This window comes from Maniola hyperantus, chromosome 6 (genome assembly GCF_902806685.2).
Source record: "Maniola hyperantus chromosome 6, iAphHyp1.2, whole genome shotgun sequence".
Taxonomy (NCBI): domain Eukaryota; kingdom Metazoa; phylum Arthropoda; class Insecta; order Lepidoptera; family Nymphalidae; genus Maniola; species Maniola hyperantus.
In genome coordinates, this window is record NC_048541.1 from 3,913,789 (window position 1) to 3,932,492 (window position 18,704).

Below are 18,704 nucleotides of genomic sequence, written 5' to 3' on the forward strand. Positions count from 1 at the left end.
CTCGTTTTCAATGCGTCCCTTTCCTGTGTTTTCTTAGTTAGAATAAACTAAGTGAAGAGTTAAATTGTACGCGTTATGTTTCAAGGTCCTTGAGTGACGTAAGTAAATATTAGTATTCAGTACTTTTATAATATTGCTACGTTACTACCTATACCTACTTACTTTAATATGCATATAATTATAGTAATAGGTTATAGTATATACTGTTTTTGATTAAATATGTCAATAAAGATACAGTCAATTAAGAACATAGTTTTATTTAAACAAATTATGACTATGATTGATGATATGAGATTTGAGAAGCACTTAACAAAACGATACAAGATTGAAGATTGATACAAAGTTACGATATTTTCCTAATCAAAATTGTGCCACCATTAACAAACTGTACGCACATTACGCCGAACGCTAAGTATAGTATGTCCAAAATTACCCCTCACGCGCCATTTTGACTCTATGGGTCAACTGTCATGTCAAAAGTACGGTTCACCTTCGAAATAAGGATTAAAATCGTACTTTTGACATGAAATTTGACACAAAAAGTTAAAATGGCGCGTGGAAAGTTAAATTTTATGCGTTATGTAATATATCAGAAGGTAAAATTATGAATAACGCACCATCTTGACTGATAACTTCATATGGTAACATGACAATGAATTTAAGGTGAATTTGGACCACACAAGCGAATGCTCGCTCAGTCTATTCTCACTGTCAAATTTTATCCTTGGATAAACATAAACCGAGCATTGATTTATCTCTGTTCATTCAAAGAAAACTTGACAGAGTGGGGATAGCGCGAGCATTCGCCCGTTTAGTCTAAATCCACCTTAAGATCAGTTCCTGAATCTTAAGAGCAGTACATCAGAATACAATAAAAACGTTCGCATTTGCCTTAAAACATACGTAGCATTACACGTTGCGTACATAGGTTTTTAACGAAATCAGTCCTCATTTTCACTAATAATGGTTTCACCTTCGTCTGCTATTTTGATACTACCTTTCAGAAGGTCAATTTTAGAAGGTAACTCTTTCAAATCCTCAGCAGCATCTACGTCGGGGGTTTCGCTGAGGATTAGCGACTTTTTATCTTCGATGTGTGTAGCGAAGGTCGGCTGGCCGGCGGCTTTGGCCAAGTCCGCGGCCAAGCTCAGCAAATCTTGGTTATTCGACTTGGCCAGAGACACCGCCGCTTTGTACACGTCCCCTAATGCCAAATCACTGGAAGGAAACAAAAAAAAAATTAACAATTTTATTTTTTAATATCACGTTTTAATAAAAACCGACCAAGTGCAAGTCGGACCGTCACCTGGTTGGTTTTTGAAACGTTTTTTGTGAAATGATCATTTATTATACGTTTTTTAGGGTTCCGTACCTCAAAAGGAAAAACAGAACCCTTATAGGATCACTTTGTTGTCTGTCTGTCTGTCAAGAAATCTACAGGGTACTTCCCGTTGACCTAGAATCATGAAATTTAGCAAGTGGGTAGGTCTTATAGCAGACATTCGGGGAGAAATCTAAAAACCGTGAATTTAGGGTTACATCAATAAAAAAAAAAATTGTGGTCATGATCTAATAATTAGTATTTTCAATTTTCGAAGTAAGATAACTGTATCAAGTGGGGTATCATGTGAAAGGTCTTCACCTGTGCATTCTAAAATAGATTTTTATTTATTTTTACGCATCATAGTTTTTGAATTATCGTGCAAAATGTCCAAAAAATACGACTGTAGTACGGAACCCTCGTAGCGCGAGCCTGACTCGCACTTGGCCTGTTTTTTGTTAAACATTACATATGTGTTATTTTTATTATATAGATAGTTTAACACCCGCAATGAGCTCACCACATGGCAACCAGCTCCGGGCGGCCCAGCACTATGCACTGCCTCTTCCACGCGTGTAGCACGTCCACAGCCAAGCTGTCCACGTGCCTGTAACAGTTACATTTAGACATTAGAGTTGTTAGCGCAGATCACCCAAAACGGCCGGATTTTTTTTAAATAAAAATATTAGCCTTTCCCCTCCAACTAAGCGTTAAGCTGTGCTGGGGGAAGGTACGACAATAGTGCAACGGGTGGGGTATGAACCGGCTTCAATCGGATTTCGGCCCGCTCCTTTAACCGTTGAGCTATTGAGGCTCTAAATTGAGGTAGTCATGAACGACGACCGCTGTAATCTGCGCATGTTAAGGGTACACTTCTTCCACGCTTCTTCATACCTACAAACGTATTAAGACTATTATTCGATTTTTGGCTGTTCTAGATCTATAACCAAGCCAAACGTCGATGTGCAATTTTCGCTTTGCCGTTTTTGTCTTTAAAAAAAGTCTTGTTTATCAAGCAAAATTCATTCACCCGGCTTCTCTCGGGGTGAGGTGCGCTTAGAAGGAAAGGGTGACACACACCACACCAACACCACACAGCCCACCACCAGCACACGCAGCGACAAACGGACAGAGTGACACATCACAAGATGGCGGCGTCAGTTCCGATTTTAGCCAGGTGTCAAAAATCATTGTAGCACTAGTGTACATGGACTATTAAAAAAAATGTACAGGGAGCTCGTATTAGCATATAAACAGGTACTTCTAGCTGCGAAGAAACAGTACAATGGAGTAGTCACTACCTGGCCCTGGCCAGGACGTAGGCCTCGAGGAAGAGGCGCGCGTCCACGAGCGCGGTCACGGCGCCCTTCAGCTCGTGCACGCTCAGCTGCAGCGCGGCGCGCTGGTATATGGTGCCTCCGTACCTCTTCACTTCTGCAACACAACACCGTGCTGCGATCAGCAGATCATGTTGGGAAGACCAACAAACTTAATTTGTTATCTGTGACCAATCCGAACCAGCAGTCTCCAAACTACAGGTTCAGTATGCCTAAGAATTTATGACCTGATTCCTACTTCAACTTTTTGCTATCGCATTGCAAGGCATCGCCAAGGTCTGCACTCGTGCGTAGTCGAAATGCCACAGACACCTACGAAGCAATTTGCCTCCTCGTTTCTAATTCGAAATGTTAAGATATGGGCACCCTTCCAGTATCAGTTTCCCCTCCAATTTTAATATGGGTACCTTCAAGTCGAGAGTGAATAGGCATCTAGGCAAGAATGTTCCACCTTAGACTGCTTCATAATATTCCAGCAGGTCTGATTGCATTCAAGGGCTAGTCTATGATTTTAAAATAAACCTCATACATTTTAAAGAGCACATAGGTAGGGAATTAGGGACGTTAAGCCGGCTAGATACGTGCAGTTATAACTGAATAGTCTGACTGTTCAGTTAAATCGTTATATGTGGAGGCAAATCTGAGAACTTAACAATTGAACTGGTAACAAATTTTATGACTAAACAAATTATTACTACATAACTGACATTATTAATATTCCAATAATGATTATATGACCCGATTTCAATTGCCAAATAATATTTAACTGAGGCATAAAGTTTTTGTACTGCAATTACCTGTCAAAACATCAATTCGTCTGTTTATATATGGTAAAAATAAATATAAAATAAACTGTTTGGTCCACAATAGTTTAATGTACTCACCGCTAAGCTTATCCTCCTCTCCTTTGGCAACTAGTCTCTCGATTTGAGCCAAATAAAGTTGTGTCACATCTTTCCAATACCTAGAAAATAGTTTACTTATAGATCATTCAATATAACCATATAGAAGGGTATTTTACTCAAAATATATATTTTTTTAACATTAAAATGTGTGCACAAACAAAGATGCACTTTCTATTCCCTCACTCTCATTGTCAGATGGGGTGCTGATCCAACACGACTGAAGAGAGATCAGGCGCAGGATCAATGGCTTTACATGCTTTCAGAGCCACGAGGGTGACACTGCCAATTTCCCAACTCCGAGCTGCTGAGAATTTCTTGACTGAAAATCCTGTTTTTTTGCTTTCAGACCTCACACTCATTCTTGAATTTCCCAATTTTTTTGTTAAAATATGGAAAAATTACGCACTCGCTTCGCTCGCGCTGTTGATTCGTTAGCAAGATTACACGGCGGATACTCACTTGAAGGAAACAGAGGGCGCTATGCTGAGCAGGAAGGGGCACAGCGCGTCGCGCCGGCTCGCGGCCTGCAGCGTGGCGTCGATGTGGCCGCGGAACAGTGACACCATGCACCACGCCTCGAAGCGCTCAAACTTCAAATGGCGATGCACTGGGAATAATTATTGAAATATTATTAATTAAAATATTATAAATGCGAAAGTGTGTTTGTTTGGTGGTTTATTGGTTTGTTGGTTTGTCCCTCAATCACGTGGCAACGGTGCAATGGATTGACGTGATTTTTTGCATGGGTATAGATAAAGACCTGAAGAATGACATAGGCTACTTTTTATCCCGGAAAATCAAAGAGTTCATACGGGATTTTTAAAAACCTAATTCCACGCGGACGAAATCGCGGGCATCAGCTAGTAATTATTAAAATGTTTCAGAGGTACAGGCTACAGTCACCGCCGCTGAAGTAGGTACCGCCATGACTTGTCAGTTGTATGTATGTATGTATGTCATGCGGAACAGAAACGAAACTGCCTTTTCTAACGCACGGACAACAACATTGACTATAAGTCCATCTCTTTCCCACACAATTTCGGCGAAATACTCATACACATCTCCACCGCGAAATAAATATAGTGAAACTGAAACGTATTCGTAGCAGTCTCGGCAGAGCGGTGGCGTCATCACGATTCACTAAGTGGCATCTTTAGGAGCAGAATGATTCTCCTCAGGAGTATTCGCAATTTCTCCCTGCTGGCCGACAGTTATATTATACATATTACTCACATTATAAATGCGAAAGTGTGTTTGTTTGCTGATTTATTGGTTTGCCCTTCAATCACACCGCAACGGAGCAACGGACAAGCGTACCTTTTTGCATAGACTACTTTTTATCCTGGAAAATTAGTGAGTTCCCACAGAATTTTAAAAACCTAAATCCAAGCGGAGATGTGGGCATCAGCTGATACTGTATACTTTGCAAAGTACTGCTCACAGCAGACTTATACTCGGTCCATAGCATGGGCAACCTTCCTCTTCCTCTTCCTCTGCCCTGCACTACAAAGCACTCGATGGAGTCACTCTTACGCCGTCATGTCCGAAAAACTTCAATATGCGACTCTGTACTAACCCCGAAAAATATTGTCGAAGGAAATTAAAAAATATAGTACACAAAACGCATACTCACTTTCTAAATCCAGCACTTCATTCAAATCATTAGTGTTGCCGAACACCTTCCAAAATTCTACATACACCTGTTCATTTTCTTTTACTTCGAGTTGTTCATCACTTGATTCATCTTTGGCTTCATCATTTTCATGATCACTGTTTGATTTGATTTCACCATTTGTTTTAATCTCATCTTTATGATCGCCATTTGTTTCGATTTCTTCAGATTTGACCACTTTTTGATTAATTTCTTGATTACTTTTACCACTTTCTTCGGATTTAAGTAATTGTTCAGCCATTTTTCTCAAACTGTGCGCATTACACCGAGCCATTTGTTTCCGTAACCACGGCAACAGGAACCGCCTGGGCGGTTTGAGTTTGTTCCCAGCGGTCGCGGCGACTTGACCGGCGCTTGTAGAGGGTTCTGCACTCTGCTGTTCCACTTCTTTATTTTCATCTATCTTCGCTTTTAGCTTCATATCTTCTTTTCTTTTCCTTGGAGCTACTTCGTTTTTGATTTCTGCAAAAGGAGATCTTGGTTGCAATCCTAGATACTTGTCATTCGTCTGTCTGTCTGTTAAAGCTTTTTTTTGAAAATATTAGATGTCATGTTGAAATTAATATCTATTATTTCTATAAAAAATTCAAGTCCTTATTTTAACGCGATGAGAAGATATGTCCTTTTAAAATTGCGATTCACGTCCGACCTATAGGTGCCTCACGATAGCTTACAAACTTGTTTGGTAAAAAAGAAGCGAGGTTCAAAAGGAGGAATGAAATCGGAAAGTGTTGATTTAAAATTCGGAATTGAAATTGACTGACTGACTGATCTATCAACGCACAGCTCAAACTACTGGACGGATCGGGCTGAAATTCGGCATGCAGATAGCTATTATGACGTAGGCATCCGCTAAGAAAGGATTTTTGAAAATTGAACTCCTAAGGGGGTGAAATAGGGGTTTGAAATTTTGTAGTCCACGCGGACGAAGTCGCGAGCATAAAAGCATCAAGATAAGCTTGCTGTCATGAGAAAGCCATTTTTTTCCTCATAAGTTTTCTTGTTCAGAGTTCGAACTTACATCCCCACCCCTACCCCATCCTTCGAATTGACTACTTGATTAAAGCCTTTTAGAGATAGTGTCAATTTATTTTATTAAGTGCCCCGTAAACGGTCAACATGTTTGTCAAACACGCCGTCAATCAAATTTGCCAAACAGGTAGTTTGTTTGACAAACGCAGCTGTACACCTTCAAGCATGTTTGACAAACACGCCGTCAATCAAATTTGCCAAACACATACTTTGTTTGACAAAAGCATCAAACACGACCGCAGACGATCAAATAATTTGACAGACGTAATATTTGACAAACATGTTTGACCGTTTACGAGGCACTTTAGGGATCGATGGTAGAACGTCGTGCTTTGACAACTCTACTGTGCAGAGCGCGGGGGCTGTGCGGGTGGCATCTCGACCTGTCGCGTACCATACCTGTGTAGGCGGCGGGCGGGTAGTCCTCCACGCGCCACACGCGCAGGCAGCAGTCCGCGCCGCCCGACACCACCGTTGACGACAGCTGCGGGAAAGCGCTCCACGCCACGCCCAGGGACGATTGGGCGTGTCCACCGAATATGGCGATGCATACGCCTTCCACCACATCCCACACCTGGCCCAATCAAATGTACTGCTATCATCATCATCATCATGAGCGACCCATCGCTTTCTCACTACAGAGCACGGGTATCCTCTCAGATTGAGATGGGTTTTGGTCATAGTCTACCACGCTGGCAAAGTGCGGATTGGCAGACTTCACACACCTTTGAAAACATTATGGAGAACTTTCAGACATGTAGGTTTCCTCACGATGTTTTCCTTCACCGTTAAAGCAAGTGATATTTAATTACTTAAAACGCACATAACTCTGAAAAGTTAACGGTGCGTGCCCGAGATCGAACCCCCGACCTCCGATCAAGAGGCAGACGTCCTACCCACTAGGCTATCACAACCTCATGTACTGCTATAGTTTGTGCCAATAAAAAAAAATGAATCGAAAGTCCGGCTCACTTATAGACTAGCTGAAGTGGCAGCGAGTAGGCTATGCTTGTCATAAAAGCGATGACCGTTGGAGCCGAAAAGCCCTAAAGTGGAGAATGTACTAGTATGGATAGCGTGGGGCATGCCTCCGGCACGATGAACTGGCAATATAGAGTGACAGGAGGCGGCTGAATGAGGAAGGCTGAGGACAGGATGAGGCAGCGCTCATTAGTGAAGTCGAAAGTTCAACTAGACTAGTCGACTACGCGTAATGGCTGTAAGTAAATAACTCACTCTGACAGTGCTGTCGTGCGAGCTGGACAGCAGCCACGCCTCCCGGTGCGGGTTCCACGCCAGCTGCAGCACTACGCTCTTGTGGCCGCTCAGTGACTTCCACTTGTGTAACTTTAGACCATCTACAATCAAGAACAGGTAAGTTTTTAGTTGTATGTAAAATTATAGAGATAAAGCCATGAGCTTCGGTTACAAAGTTTCTGAAACATCACGTAGATGTTTCCAGGATCAATGTTTCGGAAACCCTCCCATCCACAGTCTGAAATAGACAGTTGTTTATGTCATATCTCCGAAGTAAGTAGTGTTGTTGTGTTGGGCCTGCATTTTTAACCGACTTTAAAAAAAAGGAGGTAGGTTCTCAATTCAACTGTATGTTTTTTTAATTTTTTTTTTGTATGTTTGTTTACGATTACTCCGTCAATTATGAACCGATTTTGATAATTCTTTTTTTGTTTTGTAAGACATACTTCAGATGTGGTCCCATTTTAATTTGGTAAAGATCTGATGAATATCTTCAAAGATGGAGAACGGAACTCCTCAATGGATAAGAGTACATTGCTCACGATCAGTGTAATAGCTTAGTAAACAGTAGGTTTTTAACCAGGCATATCATATTTTAGTACAATGGGGCCACTAAAAAATGTGAAATAAAAAAAATTCAAAAAAAAAAACCAACTTCAATAACCACAAACACTAAAAAGTAAAAAATAATTTAAAGTTTAAACTATTACCCAATATATTATGTATACAAGAGTTATTGTAGTTCTATAGTAATATTTTTTGGAGTCTGTGTATACATGGTGTAATAACTGGACCCTTGCTACCTAGATTCGCCAACTCACGCTGGGCACTATACTAAAGGTTATATTGGGATGACTTACCGCCTTTATCGGCATATTCGTAGATAGCAACGTCACAGGACTTGTCGAGGGAAGAGATCGCGATGAGGTCTTTGTGCGGCGACTCTTCGCTAGAACTAGAAGTTTGTTGCGGGTGCCACTCCATGCTGTGTATCATTTTGCTGAAAAATTTGACTTATTTAAAGCAGTCAATTTCTATCAAGTTCTATCTATGTGATAGTCTGTTTACGGAACAAACTTCTTCCGCAAATGCATTTTACGGAAACACTAAATAATTTAAGTTAAAAACCACCACAAGTCTCAGCGATGAACCTGTGGTATTGTGGTAATCCAATCTGAACACAAGGTGTATGTATAAGGCGCGTTGTGTTCTTAGTCTGTGACCTGCACAAACCCCAGTCCTGACCCTCCACCTCCACAGTTACTGTCACTAACCTGAACACAAAGGCCACAGTACGAAGGTCCCACGTGTAAGGGTCAAGCACAGCCACAGCGCCGCCCAGGCTGCCACACAGTAGGCCCCGCGCCTGCCAGTTCACGCAGCACACAACCCACTCCTGACCCTCCACCTCCACAGTTACTGTCACTAACCTGAACACAAAGGCCACAGTACGAAGGTCCCACGTGTAAGGGTCAAGCACAGCCACAGCGCCGCCCAGGCTGCCACACAGTAGGCCCCGCGCCTGCCAGTTCACGCAGCACACAACCCACTCCTGACCCTCCACCTCCACAGTTACTGTCACTAACCTGAACACAAAGGCCACAGTACGAAGGTCCCACGTGTAAGGGTCAAGCACAGCCACAGCGCCGCCCAGGCTGCCACACAGTAGGCCCCGCGCCTGCCAGTTCACGCAGCACACAACCCACTCCTGACCCTCCACCTCCACAGTTACTGTCACTCACCTGAACACAAAGGCCACAGTACGAAGGTCCCACGTGTAAGGGTCAAGCACAGCCACAGCGCCGCCCAGGCTGCCACACAGTAGGCCCCGCGCCTGCCAGTTCACGCAGCACACAACCCACTCCTGACCCTCCACCTCCACAGTTACTGTCACTAACCTGAACACAAAGGCCACAGTACGAAGGTCCCACGTGTAAGGGTCAAGCACAGCCACAGCGCCGCCCAGGCTGCCACACAGTAGGCCCCGCGCCTGCCAGTTCACGCAGCACACAACCCACTCCTGACCCTCCACCTCCACAGTTACTGTCACTAACCTGAACACAAAGGCCACAGTACGAAGGTCCCACGTGTAAGGGTCAAGCACAGCCACAGCGCCGCCCAGGCTGCCACACAGTAGGCCCCGCGCCTGCCAGTTCACGCAGCACACAACCCACTCCTGACCCTCCACCTCCACAGTTACTGTCACTAACCTGAACACAAAGGCCACAGTACGAAGGTCCCACGTGTAAGGGTCAAGCACAGCCACAGCGCCGCCCAGGCTGCCACACAGTAGGCCCCGCGCCTGCCAGTTCACGCAGCACACAACCCACTCCTGACCCTCCACCTCCACAGTTACTGTCACTAACCTGAACACAAAGGCCACAGTACGAAGGTCCCACGTGTAAGGGTCAAGCACAGCCACAGCGCCGCCCAGGCTGCCACACAGTAGGCCCCGCGCCTGCCAGTTCACGCAGCACACAACCCACTCCTGACCCTCCACCTCCACAGTTACTGTCACTAACCTGAACACAAAGGCCACAGTACGAAGGTCCCACGTGTAAGGGTCAAGCACAGCCACAGCGCCGCCCAGGCTGCCACACAGTAGGCCCCGCGCCTGCCAGTTCACGCAGCACACAACCCACTCCTGACCCTCCACCTCCACAGTTACTGTCACTCACCTGAACACAAAGGCCACAGTACGAAGGTCCCACGTGTAAGGGTCAAGCACAGCCACAGCGCCGCCCAGGCTGCCACACAGTAGGCCCCGCGCCTGCCAGTTCACGCAGCACACAACCCACTCCTGACCCTCCACCTCCACAGTTACTGTCACTAACCTGAACACAAAGGCCACAGTACGAAGGTCCCACGTGTAAGGGTCAAGCACAGCCACAGCGCCGCCCAGGCTGCCACACAGTAGGCCCCGCGCCTGCCAGTTCACGCAGCACACAACCCACTCCTGACCCTCCACCTCCACAGTTACTGTCACTAACCTGAACACAAAGGCCACAGTACGAAGGTCCCACGTGTAAGGGTCAAGCACAGCCACAGCGCCGCCCAGGCTGCCACACAGTAGGCCCCGCGCCTGCCAGTTCACGCAGCACACAACCCACTCCTGACCCTCCACCTCCACAGTTACTGTCACTAACCTGAACACAAAGGCCACAGTACGAAGGTCCCACGTGTAAGGGTCAAGCACAGCCACAGCGCCGCCCAGGCTGCCACACAGTAGGCCCCGCGCCTGCCAGTTCACGCAGCACACAACCCACTCCTGACCCTCCACCTCCACAGTTACTGTCACTAACCTGAACACAAAGGCCACAGTACGAAGGTCCCACGTGTAAGGGTCAAGCACAGCCACAGCGCCGCCCAGGCTGCCACACAGTAGGCCCCGCGCCTGCCAGTTCACGCAGCACACAACCCACTCCTGACCCTCCACCTCCACAGTTACTGTCACTAACCTGAACACAAAGGCCACAGTACGAAGGTCCCACGTGTAAGGGTCCAGCACAGCCACAGCGCCGCCCAGGCTGCCACACAGTAGGCCCCGCGCCTGCCAGTTCACGCAGCACACAACCCACTCCTGACCCTCCACCTCCACAGTTACTGTCACTCACCTGAACACAAAGGCCACAGTACGAAGGTCCCACGTGTAAGGGTCCAGCACAGCCACAGCGCCGCCCAGGCTGCCACACAGTAGGCCCCGCGCCTGCCAGTTCACGCAGCACACAACCCACTCCTGACCCTCCACCTCCACAGTTACTGTCACTAACCTGAACACAAAGGCCACAGTACGAAGGTCCCACGTGTAAGGGTCAAGCACAGCCACAGCGCCGCCCAGGCTGCCACACAGTAGGCCCCGCGCCTGCCAGTTCACGCAGCACACAACCCACTCCTGACCCTCCACCTCCACAGTTACTGTCACTAACCTGAACACAAAGGCCACAGTACGAAGGTCCCACGTGTAAGGGTCAAGCACAGCCACAGCGCCGCCCAGGCTGCCACACAGTAGGCCCCGCGCCTGCCAGTTCACGCAGCACACAACCCACTCCTGACCCTCCACCTCCACAGTTACTGTCACTAACCTGAACACAAAGGCCACAGTACGAAGGTCCCACGTGTAAGGGTCAAGCACAGCCACAGCGCCGCCCAGGCTGCCACACAGTAGGCCCCGCGCCTGCCAGTTCACGCAGCACACAACCCACTCCTGACCCTCCACCTCCACAGTTACTGTCACTAACCTGAACACAAAGGCCACAGTACGAAGGTCCCACGTGTAAGGGTCAAGCACAGCCACAGCGCCGCCCAGGCTGCCACACAGTAGGCCCCGCGCCTGCCAGTTCACGCAGCACACAACCCACTCCTGACCCTCCACCTCCACAGTTACTGTCACTCACCTGAACACAAAGGCCACAGTACGAAGGTCCCACGTGTAAGGGTCAAGCACAGCCACAGCGCCGCCCAGGCTGCCACACAGTAGGCCCCGCGCCTGCCAGTTCACGCAGCACACAACCCACTCCTGACCCTCCACCTCCACAGTTACTGTCACTAACCTGAACACAAAGGCCACAGTACGAAGGTCCCACGTGTAAGGGTCAAGCACAGCCACAGCGCCGCCCAGGCTGCCACACAGTAGGCCCCGCGCCTGCCAGTTCACGCAGCACACAACCCACTCCTGACCCTCCACCTCCACAGTTACTGTCACTAACCTGAACACAAAGGCCACAGTACGAAGGTCCCACGTGTAAGGGTCAAGCACAGCCACAGCGCCGCCCAGGCTGCCACACAGTAGGCCCCGCGCCTGCCAGTTCACGCAGCACACAACCCACTCCTGACCCTCCACCTCCACAGTTACTGTCACTAACCTGAACACAAAGGCCACAGTACGAAGGTCCCACGTGTAAGGGTCAAGCACAGCCACAGCGCCGCCCAGGCTGCCACACAGTAGGCCCCGCGCCTGCCAGTTCACGCAGCACACAACCCACTCCTGACCCTCCACCTCCACAGTTACTGTCACTCACCTGAACACAAAGGCCACAGTACGAAGGTCCCACGTGTAAGGGTCAAGCACAGCCACAGCGCCGCCCAGGCTGCCACACAGTAGGCCCCGCGCCTGCCAGTTCACGCAGCACACAACCCACTCCTGACCCTCCACCTCCACAGTTACTGTCACTCACCTGAACACAAAGGCCACAGTACGAAGGTCCCACGTGTAAGGGTCAAGCACAGCCACAGCGCCGCCCAGGCTGCCACACAGTAGGCCCCGCGCCTGCCAGTTCACGCAGCACACAACCCACTCCTGACCCTCCACCTCCACAGTTACTGTCACTCACCTGAACACAAAGGCCACAGTACGAAGGTCCCACGTGTAAGGGTCCAGCACAGCCACAGCGCCGCCCAGGCTGCCACACAGTAGGCCCCGCGCCTGCCAGTTCACGCAGCACACAACCCACTCCTGACCCTCCACCTCCACAGTTACTGTCACTCACCTGAACACAAAGGCCACAGTACGAAGGTCCCACGTGTAAGGGTCAAGCACAGCCACAGCGCCGCCCAGGCTGCCACACAGTAGGCCCCGCGCCTGCCAGTTCACGCAGCACACAACCCACTCCTGACCCTCCACCTCCACAGTTACTGTCACTAACCTGAACACAAAGGCCACAGTACGAAGGTCCCACGTGTAAGGGTCCAGCACAGCCACAGCGCCGCCCAGGCTGCCACACAGTAGGCCCCGCGCCTGCCAGTTCACGCAGCACACAACCCACTCCTGACCCTCCACCTCCACAGTTACTGTCACTCACCTGAACACAAAGGCCACAGTACGAAGGTCCCACGTGTAAGGGTCCAGCACAGCCACAGCGCCGCCCAGGCTGCCACACAGTAGGCCCCGCGCCTGCCAGTTCACGCAGCACACAACCCACTCCTGACCCTCCACCTCCACAGTTACTGTCACTCACCTGAACACAAAGGCCACAGTGCAGAGGTCCCACGTGTAAGGGTCCAGCACAGCCACAGCGCCGCCCAGGCTGCCACACAGCAGGCCCCGCGCCTGCCAGTTTACGCAGCACACATCCCACTTCTGACCTTCCAACTTCACGGTTATTGCCTCTGGATCTGTCAAACATATAGCACAAACAATAAACAGAGATCATCGCTCTGTAACTAATATATCTGTCAAACTTGTACCAACAGCAACAACATTTCCGTTTATTTTTTTTACTTTGAATATTTTATTATGAGGCAAGAAACCAGCCTCTTTTTGTTTATTTGGACACATACCCTTATCGGGCTTGTTGGTGCAGTACCGCACGAGGCGGCCGCCGCCCGACGCATACAGGTCGTACCCGTCGCCCCAGCACAGCGAGTATATCGCGCCGCTCAGCGCTGGCACCAACGTGCGCGCGGGCCGCTCCATCTTGCCACTCGCGTCTATCAACCCCACCTGTGGACATATATCGCACCGTTACCTAGCGGCGGCGTCAGAGGCCCAACACGGCATGACTGAATGAGACCCTAGGTTTATGGCAGTTTTTTGTTAATTTTTGGGAGTTCATTTTAAACATGTTTATAAATTTTGAACACTTTACTTTCACCCACGATTTTGGGTAATGACTGAGAATTCAAAATAAAAATAATTGTAAAAACCTTTTTGTATAGTTTCTTCCGTATCTTGTATTGTTTTCCTGTATATATTATGTGTGTGCAATAAAGATTTCTAAATAAATAAATAAAATTACCCTAGATTCCGCCGTAGCGAACGCAAGTAGATTATCTCGAGTGGGGTGCCAGGTTGCAACCAACACTTTGCCCTGCACTTTCTGCCAGTACATAGTGACTTGGCCCAGGGACAACTTGGTGTCATCCTCATCCAGTGTATCCGCTTCCCAAACCCTGACTGCTCCGTCGCCTACGCTCAAAGCTACACTGTAAATTTGTAAATTTTATAAAATGGTTAGAATGTATCCAAAAAAAATTAATACACCAAATATTTCAAAATCAGTCGAGTGCGAGTTGGACTCGCACATGAAGAGTTACAACCATCATACAAGAAACAGCTATTTTTAATTTTCTTAATTTTACTGGCAGCCATTGTGAATTTTATTATTTGTTATTATAGCGACAATAGAAATACACATTCTGTGAAAATTTTAACACCTTATTACGGTTACAAAATACAGCCTGACAGCCAGATAAACAGACGGATAGACAGTGGAAACTTAGTAATAGGGTCTGTTGGCACCCTTCCGAACCCTAAAAATAGCTAGTCTGAATCCAATAAAATTGAAACATCAAATATTTAAAAATATATGTTCGCAGCTGATTCAATACAAAATAAATCGAATCTTACCTTTTAGCATCATAGGGACATGACTGTATTGTGTATATGAAGCTTCCGCATGTATTGTAGATAGCCACCTTTTCATGGTTCTGCATTGAATAGCAAATAAGATTGCGATCTTGGGCGACAGTCCATATATTCCACTGATCCTGTGACGAATCGCTCAACTTATCTGTCGACGGATCGCTCGATTTATCTGGCGATTGCACGCGCGGTGCGTTTGAAGCGATACAATACAGTCCACGCTTGTGTAACGAATGAACTACCGTCCACCGCAATTTCTTTTTACTACAAAAAAACATTATAAAATAATATTAGAATAAACTAGCTGTAAATTAAATTTAGAATTCATCAAAAGTAGAAGTTAAGGCTAAAATAAAATTACTTATTAATCTATAGGCTACATGGTAGTAGGATTAAAGCTGTCATTGTATAATGGTGCTATATGGTAGAAAAAACTTACCAATCAATGCTCAATGGGTTACATTCAAGTAATTGGCTTTTTCCATCAGCTATGAGCAGGACATCAGGCTTATACCATAGTATTGTGGTGCAGAGAGAGCCTTTAGGATTCTTATTCACACTTTTCGGGACTGCACAGCTACCGACTATTTTACCAGATTTAGACCATAATCTTACACCACTGAAAATAAAATTTAAATCAAAATTTAATAAAAAACTACATTTGAATGGGAATATTACAATATAAATTAAAACTACATACTTAACAATAATTAAAAAAATTATATTCCTGGATAAAATATCCAGCAAGACACAACAAGGAAAGTATTAATCTGGGGTTATTCAATGGGCCAATAAAACAAATCCCTCAATCACGAATAACGCATTTGCTGTATGTACCCTCTGATGCGGAGAGATCACTACTAATATGAAATAAATTACTGACCCACATTTCCCAATTGTAGCTAAAAGATGCTTCTGTATGTGAGTGCTGGATTCAGTTATAGCATCAGGGATTACTTCTTCCTTCTCAGTTAAGGTCACATCAGAAGTTTCTTCCTCACTATCCACATGTGTTTTGTCCAGTGCATCTACAAGATTATCTACAGACTCCTCTGATTCGTTTTTTATCTTTAAAATATCTTCTTTGAGTTTCAAGCATTCAGTTAAAAAATCACCTTGCTCCTTTTCTTCTTTAACTCTAACCATTATGTCTTTCGGTTCAAACTTTTTGTGACCAAACTCATCTGCCTCGTGGTCTTTATATATATCAAATGTGTCATCCTCCTGTACGATTGACTCATCAAAACTGTCATCAGGTAAATTCTTTTCCAATCCAGAGTCGTCCAAATTCTCTTCATCTTCACCTACTTCAGATCTAATTTTTTCCAATCTTTCCATAGCACTTGATTTTCTAATGGATTCTTTGAAAGATTTTCTGAGAAGCACCTCATATTGTGGACACCACGACACATTGACGATCTCATCGTCTTGGCCTCTAACTTTGTAAACTACTTTACCTTGACCTAGAATAAGAATTAAATTATAGGAAACTTATTCATAGCTAAAATTCTGAGTACATGTCCTGTCTAAGATACAAAATTCTGTTCTCTTAGTTGAGTTGTATGCATAAAGATCTGGGAATCAACCACATTATTATCTCAAGAGAACTTCTATCATTGTGTGTTTTAGGGATAAGGATCATAATCCTTAGCAATGAGAAATACGATTATAAATTGGTAAATAAAGTAAAAGCACTCACCATTTAGGTCTAAAACAAACACAACACCTTGTTTGGTGCCCACAGCAACATTCAAAGGTACATGGTGGGAGCAAGCTATGCAAGTTGGTTTGAACTTCTTTAGAAATTTTCTGTATGTTTTAGCCACATTCGATTTCAAGTCCCATTTGATGATATTGCCAAAGCCGCCAACTGTTATTGCAAATGATTCACTGCTGTATCCTACACCTACCACATCCTTGAAAAAATGAATAATAAATTGTATATGGTGTGTTTCGGAACGGAAACGTTTAAGTGCAGAAACCAGCCCAGAGAGAGAAGAAGAAGAATAAGAATGGTGTGTTTCAAATGTAAAGGTAGTTGACAAGTTACTTTGTAACTCTAATATCTATCAAACTTTCAGCACTAGCAAAGTTTTTCACTTAGCTTATTTACTTAATTCATAGTTTAGTATAAAAATACTGATTATATGTACCTCTTTTTCATTTTGGTAGATATCAAGACAATGTGTAGAATTTATTCTTGCTGTATTCTGAACATATTGAAAGCTCCACTGTTTTACGGCACCATCTGCACTGCCGGTCAAGAACAACTTCTTCTCTGGCCATTCACGACAAATGTCAACACTGACTATTCTAAAAAGATTATAATTTAATAAATGAGAGTAAAATACAAGCTTTTTTTAATTACGATATTAAACAGCAAGATGATGCCTGTGACTTTGTCCACATGATTTTCAAAAATTCAATGTAAACTGTTTAATTTCCTGGGATAAACAGTAACATAATTATAACTCTCTTCAAATTTTAAATTACATCCATGCGAAAAATCATGTGGATATGTTGCCCCACTGCAGTGTGATTGGAGGACAAACTTAATTTTGAATTTATATTAGTAATATATTGGTGGTGGGGCTGAAGTTTCAATGCGCAGGGCACATAGTTCAAAAAACTGGTAGATGTTGGGGTCCTAAGGTAAAGAAATGGCAACCTCGCACAAAGCCCAGCGTTGAAAGACATCCCACTAGATGGACGGACATCAGGTGAGCCACTGGATTTAGGTGGTGCAAGACAGTGGTGTGTGGAAGTCCCTACAAGAGACCTATGTCCAGCGGTGGAGGTCTATCAGTTGATGATGATAATGACGACAGCCAAATATGTGTCTGGCCTGTCCAGCTTTTGTTAATGTAATGAGTCACACACAGCATCAGCAGAGCAACGCAATGCATATGTTACTGATACACAGCTGCGGCAAGTGGAGGGCAAGTGACAGCGCGCTGTAAAATCAAGCTTAAAAACGTTTATAAGAGAAAATCACATTTGCAACGATATAGTTTGCACATGTTAGCAAGATTTTTATTTTATATCATATTAAGTAGGTAATTCAGTTCATGTGCAAAGCTAATATACCTGCCGATTCGTATAACTACGACTTTGATAAGGATTTGCGTGTTCATGAGACAGCATTTTTCATTTTTTAATAAACTTACTTCTCTAGGTGTGCTCTGTTGATAACGTGGGCTTGGTAGCAATTCTCATTTCCTGATCCATGGTTATTTGGATTCAATAGTTCCAAAACACAAAGACTCTTGCTTGGACCACCGTAAACAAGCCACCCATCATTGGATACGGCTAGTCCAGACACTTGGAACCAGTTTGGAGATGGAAATATTACAGTTCCGTTCATAGTTGAAAAAAAGCACTAATAATGGCACATAAACCACCAGTAAAATATTTCTAACGGCTGCTAAACACCGGGCGGTGCGAATCCATGCGTTGCAAAATTTAAAAACACCTAAACGTCAAAGTGACAGTTACTTTCACAAACCAAAATATTTTTTTTCATTAGGTCACCATAGAGAAAAGAGCAAATGAATGAATGATAATTTTTTTTACATAGAGAAAATTAATATTTTAAAGCTCTCTTACACGACGTTAAGTTACGATGTTTTGCTCTGAGCACTGAACACAATCACAGATGGTAGGTACATTATATATACAGTGCGATAAGGCTCTCTTGACACTTGAATGACGGGGAGCGCTGTTAGAGAACAAAGGCTAAGAATAATCAAACAAGAACAAAGGGGACATTTAACGGCAACGTTAGTTCAGATTTTCACCACGCGCCAATATAGCCTTGTCG

General features: G+C 45.2%; 1 protein-coding gene across 1 annotated transcript; it reads right to left on the reverse strand.

Moving 5' to 3' along the window:
• Window positions 1–389: 389 nt before the first annotated feature.
• On the reverse strand, window positions 390–18,331 carry LOC117982800 (gem-associated protein 5-like). The gene is made up of 18 exons (XM_069499452.1): window positions 18,052–18,331; window positions 17,038–17,197; window positions 16,584–16,800; window positions 15,768–16,347; window positions 15,324–15,503; window positions 14,870–15,148; window positions 14,259–14,445; window positions 13,801–13,963; window positions 13,479–13,635; window positions 8,385–8,524; window positions 7,504–7,625; window positions 6,667–6,841; window positions 5,197–5,697; window positions 4,023–4,170; window positions 3,543–3,622; window positions 2,623–2,755; window positions 1,842–1,928; window positions 390–1,218 (listed from the first exon to the last, which is right to left on the reverse strand). Exons 1-18 carry the CDS (start codon window positions 18,246–18,248, stop codon window positions 942–944), a joined length of 3,783 nt encoding a protein of 1,260 aa, XP_069355553.1. The 5' UTR covers window positions 18,249–18,331; the 3' UTR covers window positions 390–941.
• Between the last annotated feature and the right edge of the window lie 373 nt (window positions 18,332–18,704).

Bases quoted from the DNA above. Each gene is read 5' to 3' on its own strand.
- LOC117982800 (XM_069499452.1), bottom strand. From the start codon at position 18,248: ATGAACGGAACTGTAATATTTCCATCTCCAAACTGGTTCCAAGTGTCT. The intron at 15,149-15,323 runs GTAAGTTTTTTC...GTTTTTTTGTAG, and splicing joins AACCCATTGAGCATTGATTG to TAAAAAGAAATTGCGGTGGA. The intron at 14,446-14,869 runs GTAAGATTCGAT...ACAAATTTACAG, and splicing joins TGTCCCTATGATGCTAAAAG to TGTAGCTTTGAGCGTAGGCG.